Raw genomic sequence first — 22,342 nt, forward strand, 5'->3', positions numbered from 1 at the left:
CTTGACAAAGCTACCTATGTGCATACCACAACCACCACGGAAATGTGTGTCTAGCTGTGCTCTTCATCTCTTAGATAGACTAAAAGACAAATGACCATAACATGTCGAAATGAAACGTTTCCCATCCAATGGATCAAATAAGAGAACAGAAACTAAAGTAAGGGCAGGTTCTTACGCTGTGCACAGAACCAGAGGTAACCGGCTTCATGCTGGCTGTTCCGTTACCCTGACCGATGGCTTCAATCTGGCATCGGTTAGGTCAACTAGAGGGTGTCCTGTGTGTGAAGGATCTTTTTGATCAGAGTGTGGAAACATAGATCCTAGACTTTAAGTTCTGCTACTAGATTACTGACTCTCTGCTTGTAGACATGAAAAACACTCAGTACTGACAAGAAGCTCCAATTTTTGCCTCAATCTTTATATCATGACCCCATCTAATACTCAAAATAATCATATGCAGTAAGTAGGTAATATTTCCTGCATTCAAGAAACAATTAAACCCAAATTTATCAAGTTGTATACCTTAATTATTTACAGCTTTTTGTATATTAATAAAAGAAAGCATTAAGTAGGTAGAGTACTGAGGTAAGAAAGCAAATCTACCTATAAAATGGAAAAGTGCAGGAGAGCCCTCGTTTGCCCCTCAGGGACATGCCGGCCAGGGAAGTGACTGTTCTCCAGCTACTGTCCATGCATGACCTGCCCTGTGCTCTTGCTGTCCAGTTGGGGCCCACGGGGCACCCAATCTCCCTCTGGGCCTTACAAAACGATGATGAGCTACTTCCTTTCTTGCCAGTGTATGTGATACATTCAGGTCCCTTCCCTGCAAGGACAAGCGAGGCAAACTCTGCTTTTCTCAGTGTCGGTTTGCTGATAACAAGGCTGCTGACCAAAATTCATGCATTTTCTCCACCAAGCTGTCATTGAACTGTTCTAAGGATACAACTGTAGCACAAGTCAACAGCCAAGCCTAGGAACTATAACAACATAGAAACCATAACTCCAGGGACTATGGCAAGTTATGCCTTTATCATTATAACTTATACAAAAATATTTCTATTTTCTCTCTAAAAGTGTTTTCCCAAGCCAGGTTTATCTTTAGCCATGTACAAGTGATTATTATTTTCTGTTAATGATTTTCCACTGTAATCTACCCTCTCCAGCCTAATTTTACAATATTATTTACCTCTGAAAGATGAAGTGCCAACTTCAGACCAGATTTTTTAGCTTCTAAAAGAGGTTCCAAGAAGTCTTTTGCTTGTCCTGCCTTGAAGATAAAAGTTAAAATGAGGATCTATGAGTCTAGGCAAACTGAAGAACTGAGTATTCTGTCTCAATAACAAAGGAATAATGGCAGGAAATAAAGTGGCAGATGGACTCATTTGTACATTTTGTTTATAAAACAAAGTTAGGGAATTCAAAGCTGGCAAAGCTACTGTCCTTACCCTGAAGAATCTCAAGTTATCAGTGAACCTCAGGTGAATCAGCTAAGCTAGATATAACAGTCACCAAATTTTATTTCTGGAAGGTTATCTAGGTATCTAGAGCTAAGGAGAACTCACCTGATTCAGGAACAAGTATGACTGTTATGTCCATTCTATCAAATGGACGATGAAACAAGGCCAGAACAGCCCAGGTTTAGTTAAAGCTGTAAGAACCAGGTTCACAGGACTCTAATTCATTGATTTTCAACTGAGGTGATTCTGCCCCTCAAGGGACATTTGGTGACATCTATAAACATTTTTGGTTGTTTCAACTAAGAAGGTGCTCGGATCTATTGGGAAGAGGTCAGGGATGCTGCTAAACATCTTAAAATACACAGGACATTCTCCTACAATAAAAATTCTTTGGCCCAAGATGTCAGTAGTCACAGCTGAGACACCCTGCTTGAATATGACCTTCAAGAAGCTCTAGGCCAGCTTTTTTCAACTGGGGCTTCTGTGAGATAATTAAGCCCTACCCACAGTTAAGCATTAATTAAGCATTAGACATGGACTATAATAAATCAACTCTATCTATGTATGTAGGATGGTACTAGTTGGATACCATCTTTAGAAAAATGAATAAAATAATCATACTGTCATACAAATCTTTTTTTTTCTTTTCCTTTTTTTAGAGGGCTTACTCTTTCACAGAAACCTGGAGAGCAGTTGCTGCGGACATTCTGGTCATCCAGGACAGAACATGGCTTCATCCACACAGGGGGTCTGCTGAACCTCTGGAGAACGCAAGGTGCCCCAAGCTAATCTTTACCCCACAAACTGATTCTATTTTTTAGAAATAAAACATATTTTGGAAAAATAACTTACTGAAGGGTCTCCACTGAGGTCGAGGCCAAGAACTGTATCCTCTGCAGAAAGGAAGAACTCTTCAGCAAGTTTAACAGCCTCCTTGGCCGCTGAAGGGCCACCTCTTCTGTCAATTGATATCAAATACCTTCAATGCAAGAACACAGGTGAAAACGAATGCTGATTGTGAAGATGAAAAAGACAACTCTGAGGATGGCCAGAAGGTACGGCAAGCTACCTGCGATGTATCTTATTGCAGAAGTACAGCCTGAATGACTTGACAGCTTACTTTGCCAGAGGGAGTGAAACATAAATTTCTAAACAGCACCAGATATCTAGTTACCACACAAACTTCTGATTATTTCATGTTTTTTTTTTTGTTGTTGTTGTTGTTCATGTATTTGTTTCTTAGTCTGTTCGGTTCAGAATCCAACTTAGGTCCACACATCGTTTTGGTCAATGTGTCCCAAGTCTCTTTTAATCCATTGCCACTTCCCGCCCCTCCCCCACTCTCCACCTCACACCTCTCCCCAGCCTCTCTTCTTGAATTTATTTGAAGAAACCAGATCATTTGTTCTGTAGAGTTTCCCACAGTCTGATTTTGCTGACTGAATCCCTATGTTGCTAACATGTTCTCCTGTCTCTTGTATTTCTTACGGATTGGAAACTGGATCCAGTCTAGAGGCTTAATCACATCAAATTCAATACTGAGGCAAGAGGAATTAATAGGCGGTGGTTCCTTCATCAGAAGGCTTAGATCTCTTATTTCATTAAGGGTTACAAGACTGGTAATATTCTAACATGTACCCAATAGCTGATACAAATTATATCAACATATACTAAAAAATAAACAAAATTATTTGATTATTGAAGTTAAATAGTTTTATATACATTTATTGGCCATTTCTATGTTTTCTCTTCTGAATTCTTGTCTTTTGCCTGTTTTTATTTTTTAATTAGGGTATCAGTCTAGTTAAGCATAACTGAGAGATGTTATAGACAGATTTTATAGCCAGAATGCCAGCTAGCTTTCTTTATTTTCTTCCGTCAAGGACTTAATGAGCCCTAATTATGTGCCAGCTCTAAGTACTGGTGAATCAAAAGACAACGTCCCTGGCCTCACTGAACTTACATTCTAGTGAGTGAATGTGTATATATATACATAAAACAAGAAAATTTCTGATTTTGTTAAGAGGAGTGTCATAAAGGAAATAAATGGAGTAACTAGAAGATGTGGGGAGGCATGTTAGATAAGGTGGTCAAGGAAGGCCTCTCTGAGGAAGTGACAGCCACGTGAGACCTGAGGAACAAGAAGCCAGCCATGTGAGGATATGGTAGAGTGTTCTAGGCAGAAGCAACAGGAACTACAAAAGTGCTGACATGGGACGACAGTCTCGGCCTGTTTGAGGAACAGGGGGAAGGTCAGTGCGTGGTACGTGACCAGTGAAACACACGAAGCTGCTGAAGTGAGAAAGGCAGCACGTGGGACCTTGCAGGCCCCAAGAAGAAGTCTGGGTTTTTGTTGAAGAGCCACGGGAAGCCACACTTCACTACAGCAACAGGACTCAGAACTTTATTGCCACAGGAAAAAAAATTCAAAACTGTATTCTCAACTTTAAACAATGAAGTTCTTGACCTTTTTTCTATTATAAGATAAAAGTCAGTTATTGGTTGATTTATAAAAATCTGTTATACCCATGCTCAGAGTAAAACTGTCACATTCTAGTATTTTCAGTGGTGACCACTAAGGCACAATGTTTCTTACCTAACATCAATGTCTACGTTTTCTTCTTTGGACTGTTTTATACCCTCAAGTATAGATTCCACGTAAGTCTTTTTAGTCATTCCTGGAAAGGACACAAATAAAACATCTGTAAAGAGATCATCAACAATTTCATCCTTCAACAATCATATTCCTATATGAACAATTACATTTCACTTTCTGTGTGATAAGTGTATGGTTACAGATGAGTTATGGATGTGTGTGCATGCTCAGTCACTCAGCCATGTCAGACTCTTTGCAACCCCATGGACTGTAGCCCCCCAGGTTCCTCTGTCCATGGGATTATCCAGGCAAGAATACTGGAGTAGGTTGATTCCTCTTCCAGGGATCTTACTGACCCAGGGGTTGAATCTGTGTCTCTTGCATATGCAGGCTTTAGTAAATGCCATTTGTACTTAATGAGCTTCCCTGACAGCTCAGACGGTAAAGAATCTGCCAGCAATACAGGAGACCTGAGTTCGACCCTGGTTCAGGAGAAGGGGGCGACAGAGGATGAGATGGTTGGATGGTATCACTGACTCAACAGACATGAGTTTGAGCAGTCTTCTGGGAGTTGGTGAAAGACAGGGAAGTCTGGTGTGCTGTAGTCCATGGGGCAGCAAAGAGACACAACTGAGCAACTGAACAACAACAACACACACACACACACACACAATGATATGACTTGGAGACTGAACAACAACAAAAATACAATTCTGAACAGATGAGATGCTACTAGATGTATGTGTATCCTATTCATTCATTTAACACTGTGTTCTGAGCATATCTTCCTGTCATTAAAGTGTCTTTGCAAATATTTTTCATGGTTACCAAATATTCCATTAAACTTTAACTATTCCCCTATTCTGCACACTTAAGTTAGCATTTCCCTTTGAATCTCCATTTGAAGAGTCCACTAGCACTAATAATCTATAGATTGCTTTTCTCCTTCCCTTTCACGATCCTCACCGGCATAACTTGGAACTGATCCTAAAGTTTAAAAATGTGAAATAAGAATCTTCTGTTCAGGGGGAGCAATAATTGGGAGACTGGAATTGACACATACACATGACTATATGTAAAGTAGATAACTAAAAAATACCCACTGTATAGCACGGGAACTCTTCTCAATACTCTATAATGACCTATGTGGGAAAAAAATCTAAAGAAGAGTGGATATATGTAACTCTTCTCAGTACTCTGTAATGACCTACGTGGGAAAAGAATCTAAAAAAGAGTGGATATATGTATATGTATAACTGATTCACTTTGCTGTATAGCAGAACTAACATGACACTGTAAATCAACTATATTCTAATAAAAATCAAAAATAAAAAAAGAATCTTCTGCTTATCTCATTTCAACACTTACTTTACTATATGTAGTTTAAAATTTCACCCTCTGAATAATGCTGGCTACACATTATCTAGGCACAAGATGATCTGGTCACAAAATGCTAAGCGGGACCCAAAGACATCATAGAATACCTCCTGATGCTGCTCTTATCAGCAGAAAGAGGGCCCTAGGAAGCTTCTCCAGACCATATCCAGATCCATTCATCTCCACCCAGAGAGGTTTTACCACATCACAGCTCGCTCCTGGCCTAAGATACCATCAGTCCCCGAGAAGAGACTGAATAACTTCATCTCAGTGACTGTCATGAAATGCAATTCCACATCCACTCAGGGGCACTGTGTCACAAGCGCTTGCTGCAGGGAACACGAACCAACGTCTATTTAAGAACACAGCCATAAGGAACAAGTGTTCTTTTTTCAGAGTGAGAAGAGCAAACAAGAATAATCTAAATTTTTGCAGCCCTTTTAATTTCCCTTCAACAGATAATACCTGACCTGGTATTTTAACTTACGAATAACTGACTGACTCATTAATAACATATGTCATTAATGTACATCGGAAGATATGGATCTTTGACCCTACTTTTACAACAGTGTAACGGTAAATGCTGCATACTCTCAACTTTGCAGGCACATGCATGATCAAAGCACGTGAGGGAAAAGATAGACATATGCTGAGAAGCAGCAATAGTTAGATTTTACCTGTAGCATCTTCTCCTCTGGGTGTGCTCCTTAGTTCCAGATAGTTGACACCATCATCTGCAAATTCTTTAATGACATCTTTCGTCACCTGATAATAAAAGCAATGCACACAATACTGATAACATTAGTGTAAGGGGCCCAGAGTCGGACACGACTGAAGCGACTTAGCAGCAGCAGCAGCAGCAAGGCGCCCAATGAAAATGCCACGTGCTCAGCTTTATTTCACGCATTAAATGACTTGCAAGGAGTGGTGGCGTCTCCCACACAGTAAAGCAACCTGCTTTTCACACCCCTAGTGGAGGCTGTGACAAAACTACCATGTTTCCAACAGCTTCCCTTACCCACCTCACTCTCACATTAAATCCAAATCTGCACAACCCCCCGCCACCTTCTGTTTCTCTTCTTCCCTTTTAACCATTTGTCTATCTCCTAGAGAACAGCAGACTGATAAAACAGAAATGAGGCAAAACTAAAACCAGTAAACCATCTCTGAGTGTACAGTACTGGAAAGTTACATACAGAAATAAGCAGTTAAAATGATTAGGCAGTACTGATGTACCATTTAATGTCATGGCTTCTTATAGAGGAAAACACAGGCAGAACACTGGATGACATAAATCACAGCAAGATCCTCTAAGACCCACCTCCTGGAGTAATGGAAATAAAAACAAAAACACGTGGGACCTAATTAAACTGAAACGCTTTTGCACACCAAAGGAAACTATAAACAAGGTGAAAAGACAACCCTCATAATGGGAGAAATGAATAGCAAGTGAAACGACTGACAAAGGATTAATTTCCAAAATATATAAGCAGATCATACAACTCAATATAAGAAAAACAAACAACCCAAACCAAAAGTGAGCAAAAGACCTAAACAGACATTTCTCCGATGAAGACATATAGATGGCTAATAAACAAACAAAAAGATGCTCAACATCACTCATTATTAGAGAAATGTAAATCAAAACTACAATGAGATATTACCTCAAACTGGTCAGAATGGCCATCATCAAAAAAATCTACAAACAATAAATGCTGGAGAGGGTGTGGGGAAAAAGGAACCCTCTCGTACTGCTGGTGGGAATGTAAACCGATACAGTCACTACAGAAGATGGTGTGGAGAGTCCTTAAAAACTAGGAATAAAACTAGCACGTGACCCAGAAATCCCACTAGCAGGCATACACCCTGAGGAAACCAAAACTGAAAAAGACACGTGTACCCCAATGTTCAATGCAGCACTATTTACAATAGCTAGGGCATGGAAGCAACCTAGATGTCTGTCAACAGATGAATGGATAAAGAAGCTGCGGAACATATATACAATGGAATACCACTCAGACATAAAAAGGAATGCGTCTGAGTCAGTTCTAATGAGGCGGATGACCCTAGAGCCTATTATACAGAATGAAGTAAGTCTGAAACTAAAACAAATATCACATATTTCTGCATATATGTGGTATCCTCAAAGGTACTGATGAACCTATTTGCAGGCCAGCAATGGAGACGCAGACATAAAGAACGAGATTTATGGACACGGGGTGGGGGAGTGGGGAGCAGGAGAGGGTGGGATGAATGGGGAGAGTAGCATGGAGACATATACATTACCATATATAAAACAGATAGCCAAGGGGAATCTGCTGTGTGACTCAGGGAACTCAAACCAGAGCTCTGTAACAAGCTAGAGGGGTGGATGAGGTGGGAGGTGGGAGGGAAGCTCAAGAGGGAGGGGACATATGTATAGCTATGGCTGATTCATGTTTATGTACAGCAGAAACCAAAACAATATTATAAAGTAATAATCCTTCAATTAAAAATATAAAAAAAAAATAAAGTCATGGCTTAAGGTTCTTATTCACGTTATTTACGGATAAGTTGAACTTTGCAAGAATTTCTTTTGGCAGGGTTAAACTCTCCCCAAAGGTACTTAGGAAGATTCTTTTAGGCAAAGAAAAATTGGTGATAAATTTGAATTAAAAAACTGTATTCAATCTAATAGAAAACTCAACAATCCAAAAATTACTAAATGACCAAGATAAATGATATCTAAAGGCTGAAGGCATGTTTTCCCTCATTGCCATTACCTAAAATGTAAAAACCTAGGAGAAAAAAGGACCCGGTTAGAAATACTGTGACAACCAGCCCTAGTTAGTCCTTACAGCTGGTATCCTACGCTTCACCTGCTTTGCCCACACGCACATGGGCACACAGATGCCGTATCCGGGCAGAGGAACAGGGCTGGCTGACTGTACAGACAGTGCCTAACAGGGTGGCACCACCTTGGTGGATTCACTGCAAGCCAAGGTCTGAGCCTCGTCTTTTTTCTTCATACTAAAGCCAAAATGGAACTTATTACAACATGCATATAACAGGTGGCTCAGATTCACCAGGAGGTCTCGAGAATCAGCCTTAGAGATCACACAGCTCAGGATGTTACAGGCAAGAGTCAATTCTGACTCCATGCTGAATCTGTTTCTTTGACTTAAACCTTTGCTTTCTGTTGCTTTTATTATTATAAACAAACAAAATGGCCTGCCTCGGAGGCCATTATGTCAAATGCCCCCTCTGCCTAATGTCAAACCAAAATGCCTTTGTTCAGGACTTTGTCCACCTGTGGATGGCTCCAGGAGGGCAAAAATTAACATATCCTCTCCTGGAGGCTGGCCATTCCAGAAGATATATGTAAGATTAACAGCATTTTTAACCTTAATCCCTCACCTCTCCCCATCTTTGTTCTATAAAAGAAACTGGCATCCAGACACCAATAAGATGGTTATTCTGAGACATTAGTCTGCCATCTTCTCCATCTGCCAGCTTTCCCAATAAAGTCATATTCCTTGCCTCAACACCTCATCTCTTGAATTTACTGGCCTGTTGTGTGGCAAGCAGAGACAGCTTGGACTCAGTAACAAGGACAACACAAAAGCATTCAAAATCACATGACACCCTTGGACCAAGCAAGACACCACTGCTTCCTCCACCACTAGGCACGACCCTGCAGCCTCTGCACCATCATCAAAGGCGCTAGACCACTCTGTAGCGCTGGTGTTCCAGAAACCCCACGCTGCTGCCACTGCCATCACCACAGCCCAGTCCTCGTCTTTGCAGGTTGTGAGGAACTCAAATCTCATCTTCACTCCTTAACTAAGCAGATCCAGAAAGACCAACTCCCCCTACCCCAGCTCACAGGAGACTAATGCAGAAGCCCGTCTATAGTGTGTGGATTGACAACGAGGGTGAAGGGAAGGTGTGAAGTGATCATATCTACTGTCCAGGGCATCCCCTTTCCTGGCGGTGAGGTACCTGTGAAACCTAAAGGAACAACAGAAGGTTGCTGGCAAGTACTGATTGAGAGCAGTGGAAGCAAGACTTCGCTAGGCCACAGTGAGACCTGTGGAATCATCTCTAGCTCATATCCAAGAACACTTCCTAGGGAGTGACTTCTCTTCCCATGTCAACCAGATTCAGTCCTTTCTGCTCCAGGCAGCAATAGGTACTGCAGTCAGCTCTTGGCTCTTTGGCCTTTGTTCTCCTTTGCTCTAGACTAAGAACATCGACTCAAGTTCTGTCTTCAGATAGAGTACCTTACAATTAAGTTGCCGCTTACTCCAGGGATGGTAAGACTGTACATCTCAAATAAAAAAGAACAAGGACTCTGGAATCAGACAAAACAGCCAATTCTGCCACTTTACTCATGGTTAGTGACCTTGAACAAGTTATATTTAACCTCTTTAGGCCTCAGTTTTCTTCATCTGCAAAAAGGGACCAATAAAAATAACCACTTCAGAAAAGTCATGTTGAGCACAGAATCTAGCACATGCAATAGTTAATCTTTTTTCAGCCACATTTCAATCTTGTCTCTTTGAGATAACACTCAGTTACTCTGATAAGACTGTTAAGTGATCCTCATACACTCAGTCCCATATCTATAAACAATCCCTTGACTTATTCCCACACAAGGTTCACTTATTAAAGCTTCTTACCAACTTTTAAAGAAAAGAAACAATGAGTATGGCATATTATACCCATGGAATTCTCAGAATCGAAAGTGTAATCAGTTTTGCTCTGTTCCACTCAACAAGAGAAAATGAGACACAGTCTCCTGTGGTGGACATCCCTAGCAGGGTTCAACAGGACCCACTGAGTGCCTGATAAGACAAATGCTTCCTAGGGTTCCTATAACCCCTGTGCATGTCTCCAACACAGAGCTTACCTCGTGATGTTGGATTTATCCTCTTACGGGTCTGTCTCTCCAACCTGACTATGGATTCCCGAGGGGCAGGGACCATGTCGATCTTTTTGTCTCTCAGCCCTAGCAGAGTGCCTGGAACACTGGGGACACTCTGTCAACTTCTGCTAAACTAAACTCTTAGAGTTAACCTTCCTCCAAAAGGTGATTAATTTACTTAATAATTATCAAGAGGATCAGTCTCAGCCAAGGAGAAAAATTCTTTCTGGACCAGTCAAATGTCACCTCTCCAAAAACACATTACATTTCTTACTTTTTCCTTAAGGGTTAAGAACACTGATAGGATTCTGCTTCTCTCCAATTAGAAAGAGAACATTTAAAAATGCTATCTTAATCAGATCAATGATACAAATCTGATACAAAGCCAGTCATCCAGCTAAGGGAACACAGTGGAGTCCTCTAGCCCTTCATCTCCAGAGGGAAGGCAGTTTCCCTAAGGACTGATCATTCCATCTCCAAGCACCTCTTGAACGCCTTCATTCTCTATACTGTCCACCCAGAAAGTTCAAAGTATCCTGAGCAATTCAGGTAAAGCCTGTGGTCAGATATTTCATATGATATGTTTATATATACAGTTTATACATATATGAAAAAAAAGACAAGATTTTCTCCTCCGCACTGTCCAACTTTCTACCTAACATAAGATTTTGATCTTGGTTCTTTCCTCATATTGTTTACAATTAATAGAGTCTATTAGCTGTTAGGCAAAATGTCTTAACATTATTTTTCAAAAGTTACCATAAAAAAAGCAAAAAAATATTTTTCATCAGACTCTTCAGTCATGTGCAACAACAGAAGGGCATCAATTACTTACTAATTTTTAAACCAGTCTAAAAACTGCTTCATTTCTCACCATTAGAACATCTTCAGGGGTAGTAGTAAGTAGATGAATAATTTGAAACATCTGGAGGCACCTGCAATATGAAAAGTTTTAACATACTTTAGTCATCAAAAACTTCACTAAATTAATTGATTTTAGGCTAGTAGTAATTATATATTTATAAGGAACAACAGAATAGGTTTCTCAAAAATTACACTGATCTGGACAGATCATCAAATGATGGAAAATTAAATGTTACTTTTAAGTGGAAAACAAGTTTCCCTTCTTCACCCCCACAACCCGTATCTCAAGTGGAAGCAGGAAACAGGGGGGAAAAAATCAAAAAGTCTATATTTGCAAGTCTAAAGAATATTCCAATACAGTATAATTTCACAAACAATACAAATTACTAAAATTTGTCAACAGTCTGACAGCTGGAAAAAATACTATTTGTCAAGTTATACTCTCCATACCAGATGGCCACCTTATTCCTTTAACTACAAAAATCCGAATCCTTACATACTATTTACAATCGCAAAATAGAGAAAAAAAGAAGTGTGTGCACAAACTCCCCCAAACTCACTCTTCTAAAGTTCTTTTCTCTCCCTTGTCAATCATAGTCATCTGATCGTGGATTTTTAGATCTGGTTTCTTGGCTATTAATTTCCTTATGGTATTGGAACTAATGGATCCATTCAAGTGGGCATGAAGTTCCTAAAATAAGAGAATACAATCAGTAAAAATCTTCTCAAGTCCACTAGAGTCACAGCATTGTAGCAGGTGCTTGATGTTGGTAGACTGCACTAGGCAAATGGCCTACCAGATGTAGCTAAATAACTTTTAAAATGTACAAAGTTTACAAATTCTACCTATAAAATTTATTTCTCTTTTTGTGAAAAGAAACAACACAGAAGTCATGATACTTAGCAACACTCCAGAATTCTGTGGTTGAATTCTTACCACTTTAGGTAATTTTGAGTAAAAGGTTGTCTTCCATGGCTGTTCTTCTGCCTCCATCATGATTTAGCAGAATATCAAGGTCTTTCCCCAGCCACTTATTCTCAGCATGAATACTAAATATAGTTCAGTCAGTAAGTTTGGTGGCCTTGAACTTCCTTCAGACTGCTTTACTTCCACCCGTTTTGATTAGATAAACAGTATATGTAGTTCTGGGCTCAGTTTCGCCTATTTAAACAAATGTGGACATTTTAGATGTTGACGCAAAAGCAAAGAAACAAGTTCTATTAATTTATTCCTCTAAAGACAAAAGCTCTCCAAAGCTATTAATAATTTAAGTGAGCCAACAACCTGAACTAGAAATAAGAAAAGTCCTCAAGCTGATAAGAGGGAGATTAAAATCTGAAATTTGGTAGGGTGTATAGGATTAAGGATTACTCACTCAGTCGTGTCCAACTCTTTGTGACCCCATGGACTGTACCCGCCAGGTTCCTCTGTCCATGGGACTCTCTAGGCAAGAATACTGGAGTGGGTTGCCATTTCCTTCTCCAGGGGATCTTTCCGACCCAGGAAGATGTATACCTTTACGAGTAGGGTATATACTTTTACCTATTAGCACTTTCTACAAAACTATGTCTAAAACTAGAAATTTATAAGACCTACTTTGGGTTCAAAAGTTCACATTTTTGAACTGTTTAAAATATATAAAGTAAGAATAGAGGCAATGGAATCAGATGGACCCAGGTTAATCCTTGTACCAGTTCTGCCCTTTAGTAGGTGTGTGGCCCTGAGTCACTTTTAACTCCAGGCTTCAGTTTCCTTAACTGTAAAAACGGGATTAAAAAATGGAATAAAAATTCGATAAAAATGCAGAGTAGATGAATCTAGAGTCTGTTATACAGAGTGAAGTAAGTCAGAAAGAGAAGAACAAACATCATGTACTAATGCACATATACAGAATCCAGAAACACAGTACTGATGAGCCTATTTACATCGAAGCAATGGAGACACAGATGTAGAGAAAGAATTTGTGGACACAGCTGGGGAAAGGAGAGGCTAGGAGAAATTGAGAAAGTAGCACTGCCATATATACACTTCAGTTCAGTTGCTCTGTCGTGTCCGACTCTTGGAGACCCCATGGAGCACAGCACGCCAGGCCTCCCTGTCCATCACCAACTCCCAGAGTGTACTCAAATTCATCTCCATTGAGTCAGTGATGCCATCCAACCACCTCATCCTCTGTTGTCCCCTTCTCCTCCTGCCTTCAATCTTTCCCAGCATCAGGGTCTTTTCAAATGAGTCAGCTCTTCATATTAGGTGGCCAAAGATTTGGAGTTTCAGCTTCAACATCAGTCCTTCCAATGAACACTCAGGATATATACACTCTCATGTGTGAAATAGCCAGCAGGAAGCTGCTCCATAACACAGGGAGCCCAGCCTGGCGCTCTGACGACCTCAAGGGGCAGGATGGTGTGGGGGGAGGGAGGCTCAAGAGGAGAGCAGATATATATACAATTATGACAGATTCACAGTGATGTAAGTCTGAGACCGCCACAACACCGTAAAGCAATTATCCTTCAAAAAAAAAAAAAAAAAGCAGAGTAGCTGTGGGGATTAATAAAGTAACTTAAATTTACCTCCTCTATCCTTATACTACCTCCCCAGCACCTGATAGGGGATATGGTGAGTGCGTGCATGCTCAGTCATGTCTGACTCTTTACGACCCCATGTTGTGTAGCCCGCCAGGCTCCTCTGTCCATGGGATTTTTTAGGCAGGAACACTGAAGAAGGTTGTCATTTCCTCCTCGAGGGGATCTTCCCGATCCAGGGATCAAACCTGTGTCTCCTGCATCTCTGGCATTGGCAGGCGGATTATTTACCAGTACATCACCTAGGAAGTTCCAGGGATAGAGTAGGATCATTAAATAGTTTAAAAATCCCACTAGGGGATTATTAAAAACAGAAAGGGAATTTTAAGGGAGTTTGGGAGACTGTTGTAAGCTAAAGACCACTCAAGAAAAGAATCCAGTAACCTGGTAATTGTCTACTTTACCTTGAAGGAAGACTAGGGGCATCCAAGTGCCAGACACACTCAAGCTAGAGACCCTGATAGTTAAAAACACAAGACCATAGATATGGGGTCTGAATCTTGTTATACAAAGTCAGGGAATTAATAGTCCTTGAAGAGCAGCATTTCTGCACATAGCCAAGACGGAAATATAGGTGAAAGGAGAAACAAACTAGGTGAGAGGAGACATTACACCGAAACCTGAGATGCATTACCATATTTTAGTATATGTTACCATCCTTTTGGTAAAACACATATGATTTAAATAGCACCATGGCAGGCCTGGTTAGACCACAGAGAACCAAAGGAGAAACAAACGATGTAAGTCTTGACATCTACCCATGAATGAGGAAGAAGGTGGTCCTGGGGCAGAGCCTTTTCATCCGCCCATTTGCATTTCTCACAAGAGTCCTCTGCTAATACACTCATTCTTTGCCTGCCACTCTGCCTCTCACTGAAATCTTTCTGCAATGAGACAAAAGGACCTGAGCATCAGTAAATCCTAACACCAGGTAAGTGCAGTTTCAATTAAAAGATAGTGGGTTCGAGTCTTTCCTAAGTCAGGGGACCGTGGGTTTAAGTCCCAGCCCATGGGTTTGAATTCCAATTTGAGTTTTGGCTGGGTCCCACCCAAGAAGCAGTGCAGTTTCACACATAGCAGAGTGCCCAGCACATTGTAGATGATAAATAAATCCTAATTTCCCTTTACCTCTGAAGGTCGATTATAAATTAAGACAAAATTTTGTGATTTTTAAAAGTAGCCACCTTGACCCTTTGGATTCTGATATTAATGATGATGTTGATAAGAACAGTAGTTTCCATTCAGAGCTTACCATTTAGGTAGCAAGTGCTTTTAATGATATTATTTTTAATTCTTGCAGGAACTTGGCAAAATACATATTTTTACCACATTAAAAATCAATCAGTTAACACTGAGAAGGGTTAAATAAGCTACCAAGGTATTAAAATGGGCAATTAAGAAAATGGTTTATACAGGACTTGATGATTCCCTGGTGGCTCAGACAATAAAGAATCTGTCTGAAACCTAGGAGACCCATGTTTGATCCCTGAGTCAGGAAGATCCCCTGGAGGAAGAAATGACTACCCACTCAAAGATTCTTGCCTTGAGAATTCCATGGACAGAGGAGCCTGGTGGGTTACAGTCCATGGCTCCTCCAGAGTTGGACACGACTGAGTGACTCACATACACACACACAGGACTTGACAGCCATAGAAATCCACAGTCATTAAGCGTTTACACTTCTACAGACATAAAAATATACTCAACACCACGAATTATTAGAGAAATGCAAATCAAAACTACAATGACATATCACCTCGCACCAGTCAGAATGGTCATAATCTAAAAAACCTACAAACAACAAATAGGGAGAGGGTGTGAAGAAAAGAGAACCCTTTTGCACTGCTGATCAGAATGTAAATTGATACAGCCCCTGTGGAAAACAGTATGTTCCTTGAAAAATCAAAAACAGAACTACCATATGATCCAGCAACTCCACTACTGGGCATATACCCTGAGAAAATGACGTAGTAGACTTTCCTGGTGGCCCAGTGGTTCAGAATCCATTTGTACTAATATTTTATCAAATTAGAGCAGAGCCAGAATCAGATCTTCTGTTTTCCCAGAGAATATTTTTCCTCCCCACCCTCTGTCCCTGCCCCACAAAGGGAACTCAGAATAATAAAAACACTTGCTACTATTTATTAAGCACTCAGTATGAGCCAGGTGTTCTGCTAACTGTCCTAGTTGGCAGCTGTACTTAATTCTCATAAAATCTATGAGATATTACTGTCCCATTTTACAGAAAAATATACAGATTTTTAAAAAATAACCTGAGGGGGGAAAAAATAACCAGAGGGAATTCTCTGGTGGTTCAGTAGCTAGGACTCTGTGCTTTCACTGCGAGCGGATGGGTTCAATCCCTGGTCAGGGAACTAAGATTCCAGGAGATACCTGCGGTGCAGCTGAAACACACACACACACACACACACACACACACACACACACACACACACACACACACCAGAAAACAACTGGACCAGGAGACACCTGCGGTGCAGTTGAAACACACACACACACACACACACACACACCAGAAAACAACTGGACCAGGAGACACCTGCGGTGCAGTTGAAACACACACACACACACACACACACACACCAGAAAACAACTGTAAGGTACCCAATTCACAAATTTTGCTCCATTCTCTTTCTTCTTGAATCACTTTTCTTGATATGTTCTTTACCAAAAATATAGTATTTCTAATATATCATGTACATTTGATTAACTTGTCAAAAATTTATTTCTACAGTGCTATACATTTTGTCCAAAGTCCAACATTCCTCTTTTTTTCTCTCTCAATCAACCCTGAGATACTTCACTTAATCCACTCATTTTAGAAATGAACATCTCAAAGCCCAGCAAACTCAGGGGAGTCCTTCTCCCATGTTCTTCAGGGGCAATTTTAAACTCCTCAAGAGCTCCACTAGACCCAGCAGCCTCACACTCAACTTTACAACTCAGTCACTAGCTTTACAGAGACAACAAAAGCCTTTAGGCATGAATTTCCTGTATTTCTCTCTGCCCTCCCTCACACTTAATCTTATCTGTATCTGTACCCCTCTTCCTTCATGAGTCAGAGAGAGAGGATTCAGTCTCCTGTTCCCAAGACTAATCTATGTAATATTCCATTCCTTCTTATCTATTCCAAGTCATTACTCCACTAGTTAATCTTCTCACTTTTCTGCAAGTCACCCTCTCTCCACTTGCTAATTTCTCCTATCCCCCATTCTTCTTTACTGACCTGTCTCTTCTTTCCTTCTGAGCTACACTCCTTGAACTGCCTCCATTTACTTATCTCCCATTCACCAAAACATGGATTCTGCCCTTACTGTTTCACAGAAATTGCTCTCCCAAAAGTCATTAAGTCTCACACACTAGTAAAGCAATGCTCAAAATTCTCCAAGCCAGACTTCAACAATACGTGAACCGTGAACTTCCAGATGTTCAAGCTGGATATAGAAAAGGCACAGGAACCAGAGATCAAATTGCCAACATCTACTGGATCACTGAAAAAGTAAGAGAGTTCCAAAAAAACATCTATTTCTGCTTTATTGACTACGCCAAAGCCTTTGACTGTGTGGATCACAATAAACTGTGGAAAATTCTGAAAGAGATGGGAATACCAGACCACCTGACCTGCCTCTTGAGAAACCTATAGGCAGGTCAGGAAGCAATAGTTAGAACTGGACATGGAACAACAGACTGGTTCCAAATAGGAAAAGGAGTATGTCAAGTATGTATATGGTCACCATGCTTATTTAACTTATATGCACAGTACATCATGAGAAACGCTGGGCTGGATGAAGCCAAGCTGGAATCAAGATTGCTGGGAGAAATATCAATAACCTCAAATATGCAGATGACACCACCCTTATGGCAGAAAGTGAAGAAGAACTAAAGAGTCTCTTGATGGAAAGAGGAGAGCGAAAAAGTTGGCTTAAAGCTTAACATTCAGAAAACTAAGATCATGGAATCTGGTCCCATCACTTAATGGCAAATAGATGGGGAAACAGCGGAAACAGTGACAGACTTTTTCTGGGGGGCTCCAAAACCACTGCAGATGGTGACTGCAGCCATGAAGTTAAAAGACACTTGCTCCTTGGGAGAAAAGTTATGACCAATCTAGACATCATATTAAAAAGCAGAGACATTACTCTGCCAACAAAGTTCTGTCTAGTCAAGGCTATGGTTTTTCCAGTAGTCATGTATGGATGTGAGAGTTGGACTATAAAGAAAGCTGAGCACTAAAGAATTGATGTTTTTGAACTATGGTGTTAGAAAAGACTCTTGAGAGTCCCTTGGACTGCAAGGAGAGCCAACCAGTCCATCCTAAAGGAAATCCGTCCTGAATATTCATTGGAAGGACTGATGTTGAAGCTGAAACTCCAATACTTTGGCCACTTGATGCAAAGGGCTGACTCATTTGAAAAGACCCTGATGCTGGGAAAGATTGAAAGTGCGAGAAGGGGAGGAGAAGGGGACAGAGGATGAGATGGTTGGATGCCATCACTGACTCAAAGGACATGAGTCTGAGTAAACTCTGGGAGTTGGTGATTGACAGGGAGGCCTGGCATGCTGCAGTCCACGGGTCGCAGAGTCGGACACTGAGCGACTGAACTGAACTGAAAGTCACTAAGAGCTTTTAAACACCAAATCTAAACACCAGTTCCAGTATCCGAATCAGCTGGACTCCAAAACTCATGTCTTTCACCATTATGCTATACTGCTTCAAGGTAACCATACTTAAGAGTCATCCTGATTTCCTTCTCCATCTAGGCTCCCACAGTCACCAAATACCAATTAATAAGTTACAAATCCCCCAAGTATCTTTGCAAGTGATTACCTACTGGTGATGACTCTGAAACACTTAAAGTAGAAACTTGATGATTATTTTAAACTGCCAAGACTCAGAAAGAATAATCACCTCTCTTTTGTGATTCCCTCTTCCGCAGACATATTCAATTCTATCCAAGAAGACAGAACTTTGAACGCGGAGGGGAGTATCATTTTACAGCTGAGAAACAGAGGCTGAGTGGTTTACTTACTGTAAGCTCAGCACAGAGCCTGGGATACAAGGGAATCAACAGTATACATTTGTGTGGAAACACTGAGTGAATCACAACTTCTGTAAAGGTTTCTTTATTTTGTACCTGGCCTCACTGACTTGTTTTCAGACTTAAATGGGATCTCTTCGTAACTATTCGTAGTTAGCATCCAAGGAAAGATCGTTCCTTCTCCTTGCCCCCTAAAATTAGTGGTCCTAACTCTGCTTTGTCCCTACCAGACACTCAATGCAGGCGCTGCGGTCCAAGAAGTTCTGGGTTGTCAGTCCCCACAGACTCACCTCTGAAAGATTTTTGTCAACAGCTGAGTCAGCTTATGAAAACTTAAGATAAATTTTCGTTTCAGCCAGGAAGGCTTGTAGAAAAGTGACAATCCGCGCTTCCCCGACACAGTCCACGTGTCCACAAAAACCCGCAGCCGTCAGTCTTCCCGCGAAACCTCGATCATAGAAAATCAAAGAAATGTCAATCACAGCCGACTGTCAGCGCCAGCTGCAGCCTACTCAATCCTGATTGGCGAGGCGCGCCGTTTCCGGAAGTGACGCCCGCCTATCCGAGGAAGAGATGTAACGGAGCGTTGTTTCCCCACCCCCCTCGCCCCGCCCAGTACCGAGTCCGCGAGCTGTACTCCCGGCTACTGGATACTACGGGACCAAAGAGCAGCTCACCACCCCGACGGACCGCCGCTCCTGATTCCCCTGACCATGGGCTCGCGCAACCGCGAACGTCGGGCTGAGGCAGTGCAGAGCACCAACGACAGTAGCGCGCTCAGCAAGAGCTCCCTGGCCGCGCGCGGGTATGTGCACGACGCCTTCGCTGCCTTGCTGGTTCCGGGGACGGCCCGCCGCGCGCCGCTTATCCACCGCGGCTACTACGTCCGCGCACGCGCCGTGCGGCACTGCGTGCGCGCCTTCATAGAGCAGACGTGCGCGGCCCCCGGCACTCCTCGCGCGCAGATTCTGTCGCTGGGCGCCGGCTCAGACTCACTGTATTTTCGTCTCAAAACTGCGGGCCACCTGGCCGGGGCTGCTGTCTGGGAGGTGGATTTTCCGGACGTGGCCGAGCGTAAAGCTCAGAGGATTCGAGATACGCCGGATCTGTGCGCGTTAACCGGGCCTTTCCAGAGTGGAGACCACGGGTCCACGCTGTGCTTTGAGAGCTCGGACTACCGCATCCTGGGCCTGGACCTGCGGCAGCTGCAGCGGCTGGACCAGGCCCTTGCCGCCGCGGGTCTTGACGCTGCCTTCCCGACCCTGCTCCTGGCTGAGGCCGTGCTCACCTACCTCGAGCCGGATGATGCCGCGGCCCTCATCGCCTGGGCCGCCCAGCGGTTTTCTAATGCCATTTTCGTCGTCTACGAGCAGATGAGGCCGCAGGACGCCTTTGGCGAGTTTATGCAGCAACATTTTCGGCACCTGAATTCTCCCCTTCATGGCCTGGACCGCTTTCCCGACGCGGAGGCCCAGCAGCAGCGCTTCCTTCAGGCTGGCTGGACTGCCTGTCGCGCCATGGACCTGAATGAATTCTATCGCTGCTTTCTCCCCGCAGAAGAACGCCGACGCATGGAAAATCTTGAACCTTTTGACGAGTTTGAAGAGTGGCATCTGAAGTGTGCCCACTATTTCATTCTAGCCGCTTCTCGGGGAGACAGCCTCTCCCAGACTCTGGTGTTTCCACCCTCAGAGACGTTTCCTCGGATAGATCCTGCTTCCCCTTCAGGAGTCTTCCCTGCCAGTGTAGTCACTGGGGACACCCAGGGCTTGGGCCTTAAGAGATACGGCCACGCCTCTGTCCTTTTGAGCCCAGGCGTTATTCTCAGTGCAGGAGGATTTGGAGAGCAGGAGGGGCGACATTGCCGAGTGAGCAAGTTTCACATGCTCTTAAGATACAGTGACTTTGAATGGAAAGGCAACCAGATAGGCAGTTGGGGAACTGGAGCTCAGTGGGATGGACGCCTTTATCACACCATGACAAGACTTTCAGATACTCAGGTTCTGGTTCTAGGAGGGAGACTGTCCCCAGTAACTCCAGCCTTGGGGATACTCCAACTTTGTTGTGAGAATGAGGATAATAGCACTGAGGACCCAATTGTAACAGTCACGAAGTTCGGTCCAGAAGAAGATTCCACCTTGTCACGTTGGCGCCATTCAACAACAGAAGTGTCCTGTGAGAATCAGAAATATTTGTTTGTGTATGGGGGCCGAAGTGTGGCAGAACCTGTACTAAGTGACTGGCATTTCCTCCATGTGGGGACAATGACTTGGGTTAGGATCCCAGTGGAGGGAGAAGGACCTGAAGGTCGCCATTCCCACAGTGCCTGCAGCTGGCAAGGGGGAGCCCTCATTGCTGGAGGTCTGGGTGTTTCTGAGGAGCCACTGAGCTCTGTATTCTTTCTGAAACCAATCACTAGTGGATTTCTCTGGGAATCTATAGCCATCCAGCCTCCCATTACCCCAAGGTACTCCCACACAGCTCATGTAATCAATGCGAAGCTTTTGTTGGTTGGAGGCGTCTGGATTCATTCCTCTGCAGTTCCTGGAGTGACTGTTATTGATTTGTCTACAGGATTGAGCTTTGAGTATCAGATTGACACAACATGTGTGCCATGGCCATTAATGTTACACAATCATACCAGCATCCTCTTTCCTGAAGAGCAACAGCTCCTGCTCCTTGGAGGTGGTGGGAACTGCTTTTCTTTTGGCACCTACTTCAACCCCCATACAGTGACATTAGACCTTTCTCCTTTAAGTGCTAGACAGTAAAGACTGGACTTGCTATATATTCAGGACCCACTAGAGTGGACAATAAAGCTTTCCAGAATAGGATTTGACTCTGGCTTTGGACAGTACCACTCCCCTTCTCACTCCTTTTTTTGTTTCTGGTTCTTTCTTAGCACTGCTATTCAGTGCAGAAAGTGGAAAAAACAATTTTTTTTAAACACACCAAAATTCCAAGAGATGGTACAAAAATAGAGTGGTCATATAGTCCTAGAGTAGGATTTGGGGGCCTTTGGGTCCCCGTATCTAATTTCCTGGTGTTCTGCCTACTTTCTAATCTGAGTTTACCCATTTATTGAGTTACAATGACCTTTCACCTAAGTAAAGTGAAAAATTTCCCACTCCCAGGCTTTGTGATTTTAGATGGGACCTTGGAAAAAGTTTCACACAGATCCTTGCTAAGAACACAAGGTTGAATATAGGTGAAGGGACATGGTTTTGACCTCATTCTTCATGTACAAAACCTGAAATGAACCCAGTTGCAGTTTCATTAAAGCACTGTACCACTTATCTCAGCAGACAGCTCAGATAGCTTTAATAAAACATTTATATGACTTTATTGACACACATGATTTTGTTCAATTTTTTTTGCCACTAGTTCCATACTTATTTACATTTATAAATGCTAATAAAACGGTTTGATTTCTCAGTTTGTACATGATATGAAAATGTTTTGCTCCATTTCTACGCTCCATGCTTCACTATGTTCTGTG

The 22,342-nt window shown here is 42.3% G+C and overlaps 2 protein-coding genes across 8 annotated transcripts in view; one reads left to right on the plus strand and one right to left on the minus strand.

Moving 5' to 3' along the window:
* MAPDA (N6-Methyl-AMP deaminase) overlaps positions 1 to 19,739 on the minus strand; it is a 32,022-nt gene extending 12,283 nt beyond the window's left edge. For 2 of the 7 annotated variants that reach the window (XM_086363325.1, XM_086363323.1), the window contains exons 1-9: positions 19,521 to 19,739; positions 19,134 to 19,291; positions 12,138 to 12,362; positions 11,761 to 11,891; positions 11,211 to 11,271; positions 6,108 to 6,195; positions 4,054 to 4,135; positions 2,310 to 2,436; positions 1,187 to 1,267 (exon numbers count right to left, since the gene is read on the minus strand). In XM_086363325.1, coding sequence (XP_086219451.1) covers positions 1,187 to 1,267; positions 2,310 to 2,436; positions 4,054 to 4,135; positions 6,108 to 6,195; positions 11,211 to 11,271; positions 11,761 to 11,891; positions 12,138 to 12,197 — 630 coding nt within the window. In that variant the 5' untranslated portion in view covers positions 12,198 to 12,362; positions 19,134 to 19,291; positions 19,521 to 19,739. Of the gene's footprint in view, positions 1 to 1,186; positions 1,268 to 2,309; positions 2,437 to 4,053; positions 4,136 to 6,107; positions 6,196 to 11,171; positions 11,272 to 11,760; positions 11,892 to 12,137; positions 12,363 to 19,133; positions 19,292 to 19,462 lie in introns of all 7 variants that reach the window. The other 5 variants (XM_086363329.1, XM_086363327.1, XM_086363326.1 and 2 more) reach the window with 3 other exon arrangements.
* LCMT2 (leucine carboxyl methyltransferase 2) lies at positions 19,464 to 22,278 on the plus strand. Its single transcript, XM_086363319.1, has one exon. It carries the CDS (start codon positions 19,557 to 19,559, stop codon positions 21,612 to 21,614), a length of 2,058 nt encoding a protein of 685 aa, XP_086219445.1. The 5' UTR covers positions 19,464 to 19,556; the 3' UTR covers positions 21,615 to 22,278.
* The last annotated feature ends 64 nt before the right edge of the window (positions 22,279 to 22,342 follow it).

Source organism: Bos grunniens, chromosome 21, assembly GCF_055505025.1.
Source record: "Bos grunniens cultivar Pamir isolate PY7600 chromosome 21, Bosgru_T2T1.0, whole genome shotgun sequence".
Taxonomy (NCBI): domain Eukaryota; kingdom Metazoa; phylum Chordata; class Mammalia; order Artiodactyla; family Bovidae; genus Bos; species Bos grunniens.

Coding starts and splice junctions, on each gene's coding strand:
- LCMT2 (XM_086363319.1), top strand. CDS start 19,557: ATGGGCTCGCGCAACCGCGAACGTCGGGCTGAGGCAGTGCAGAGCACC.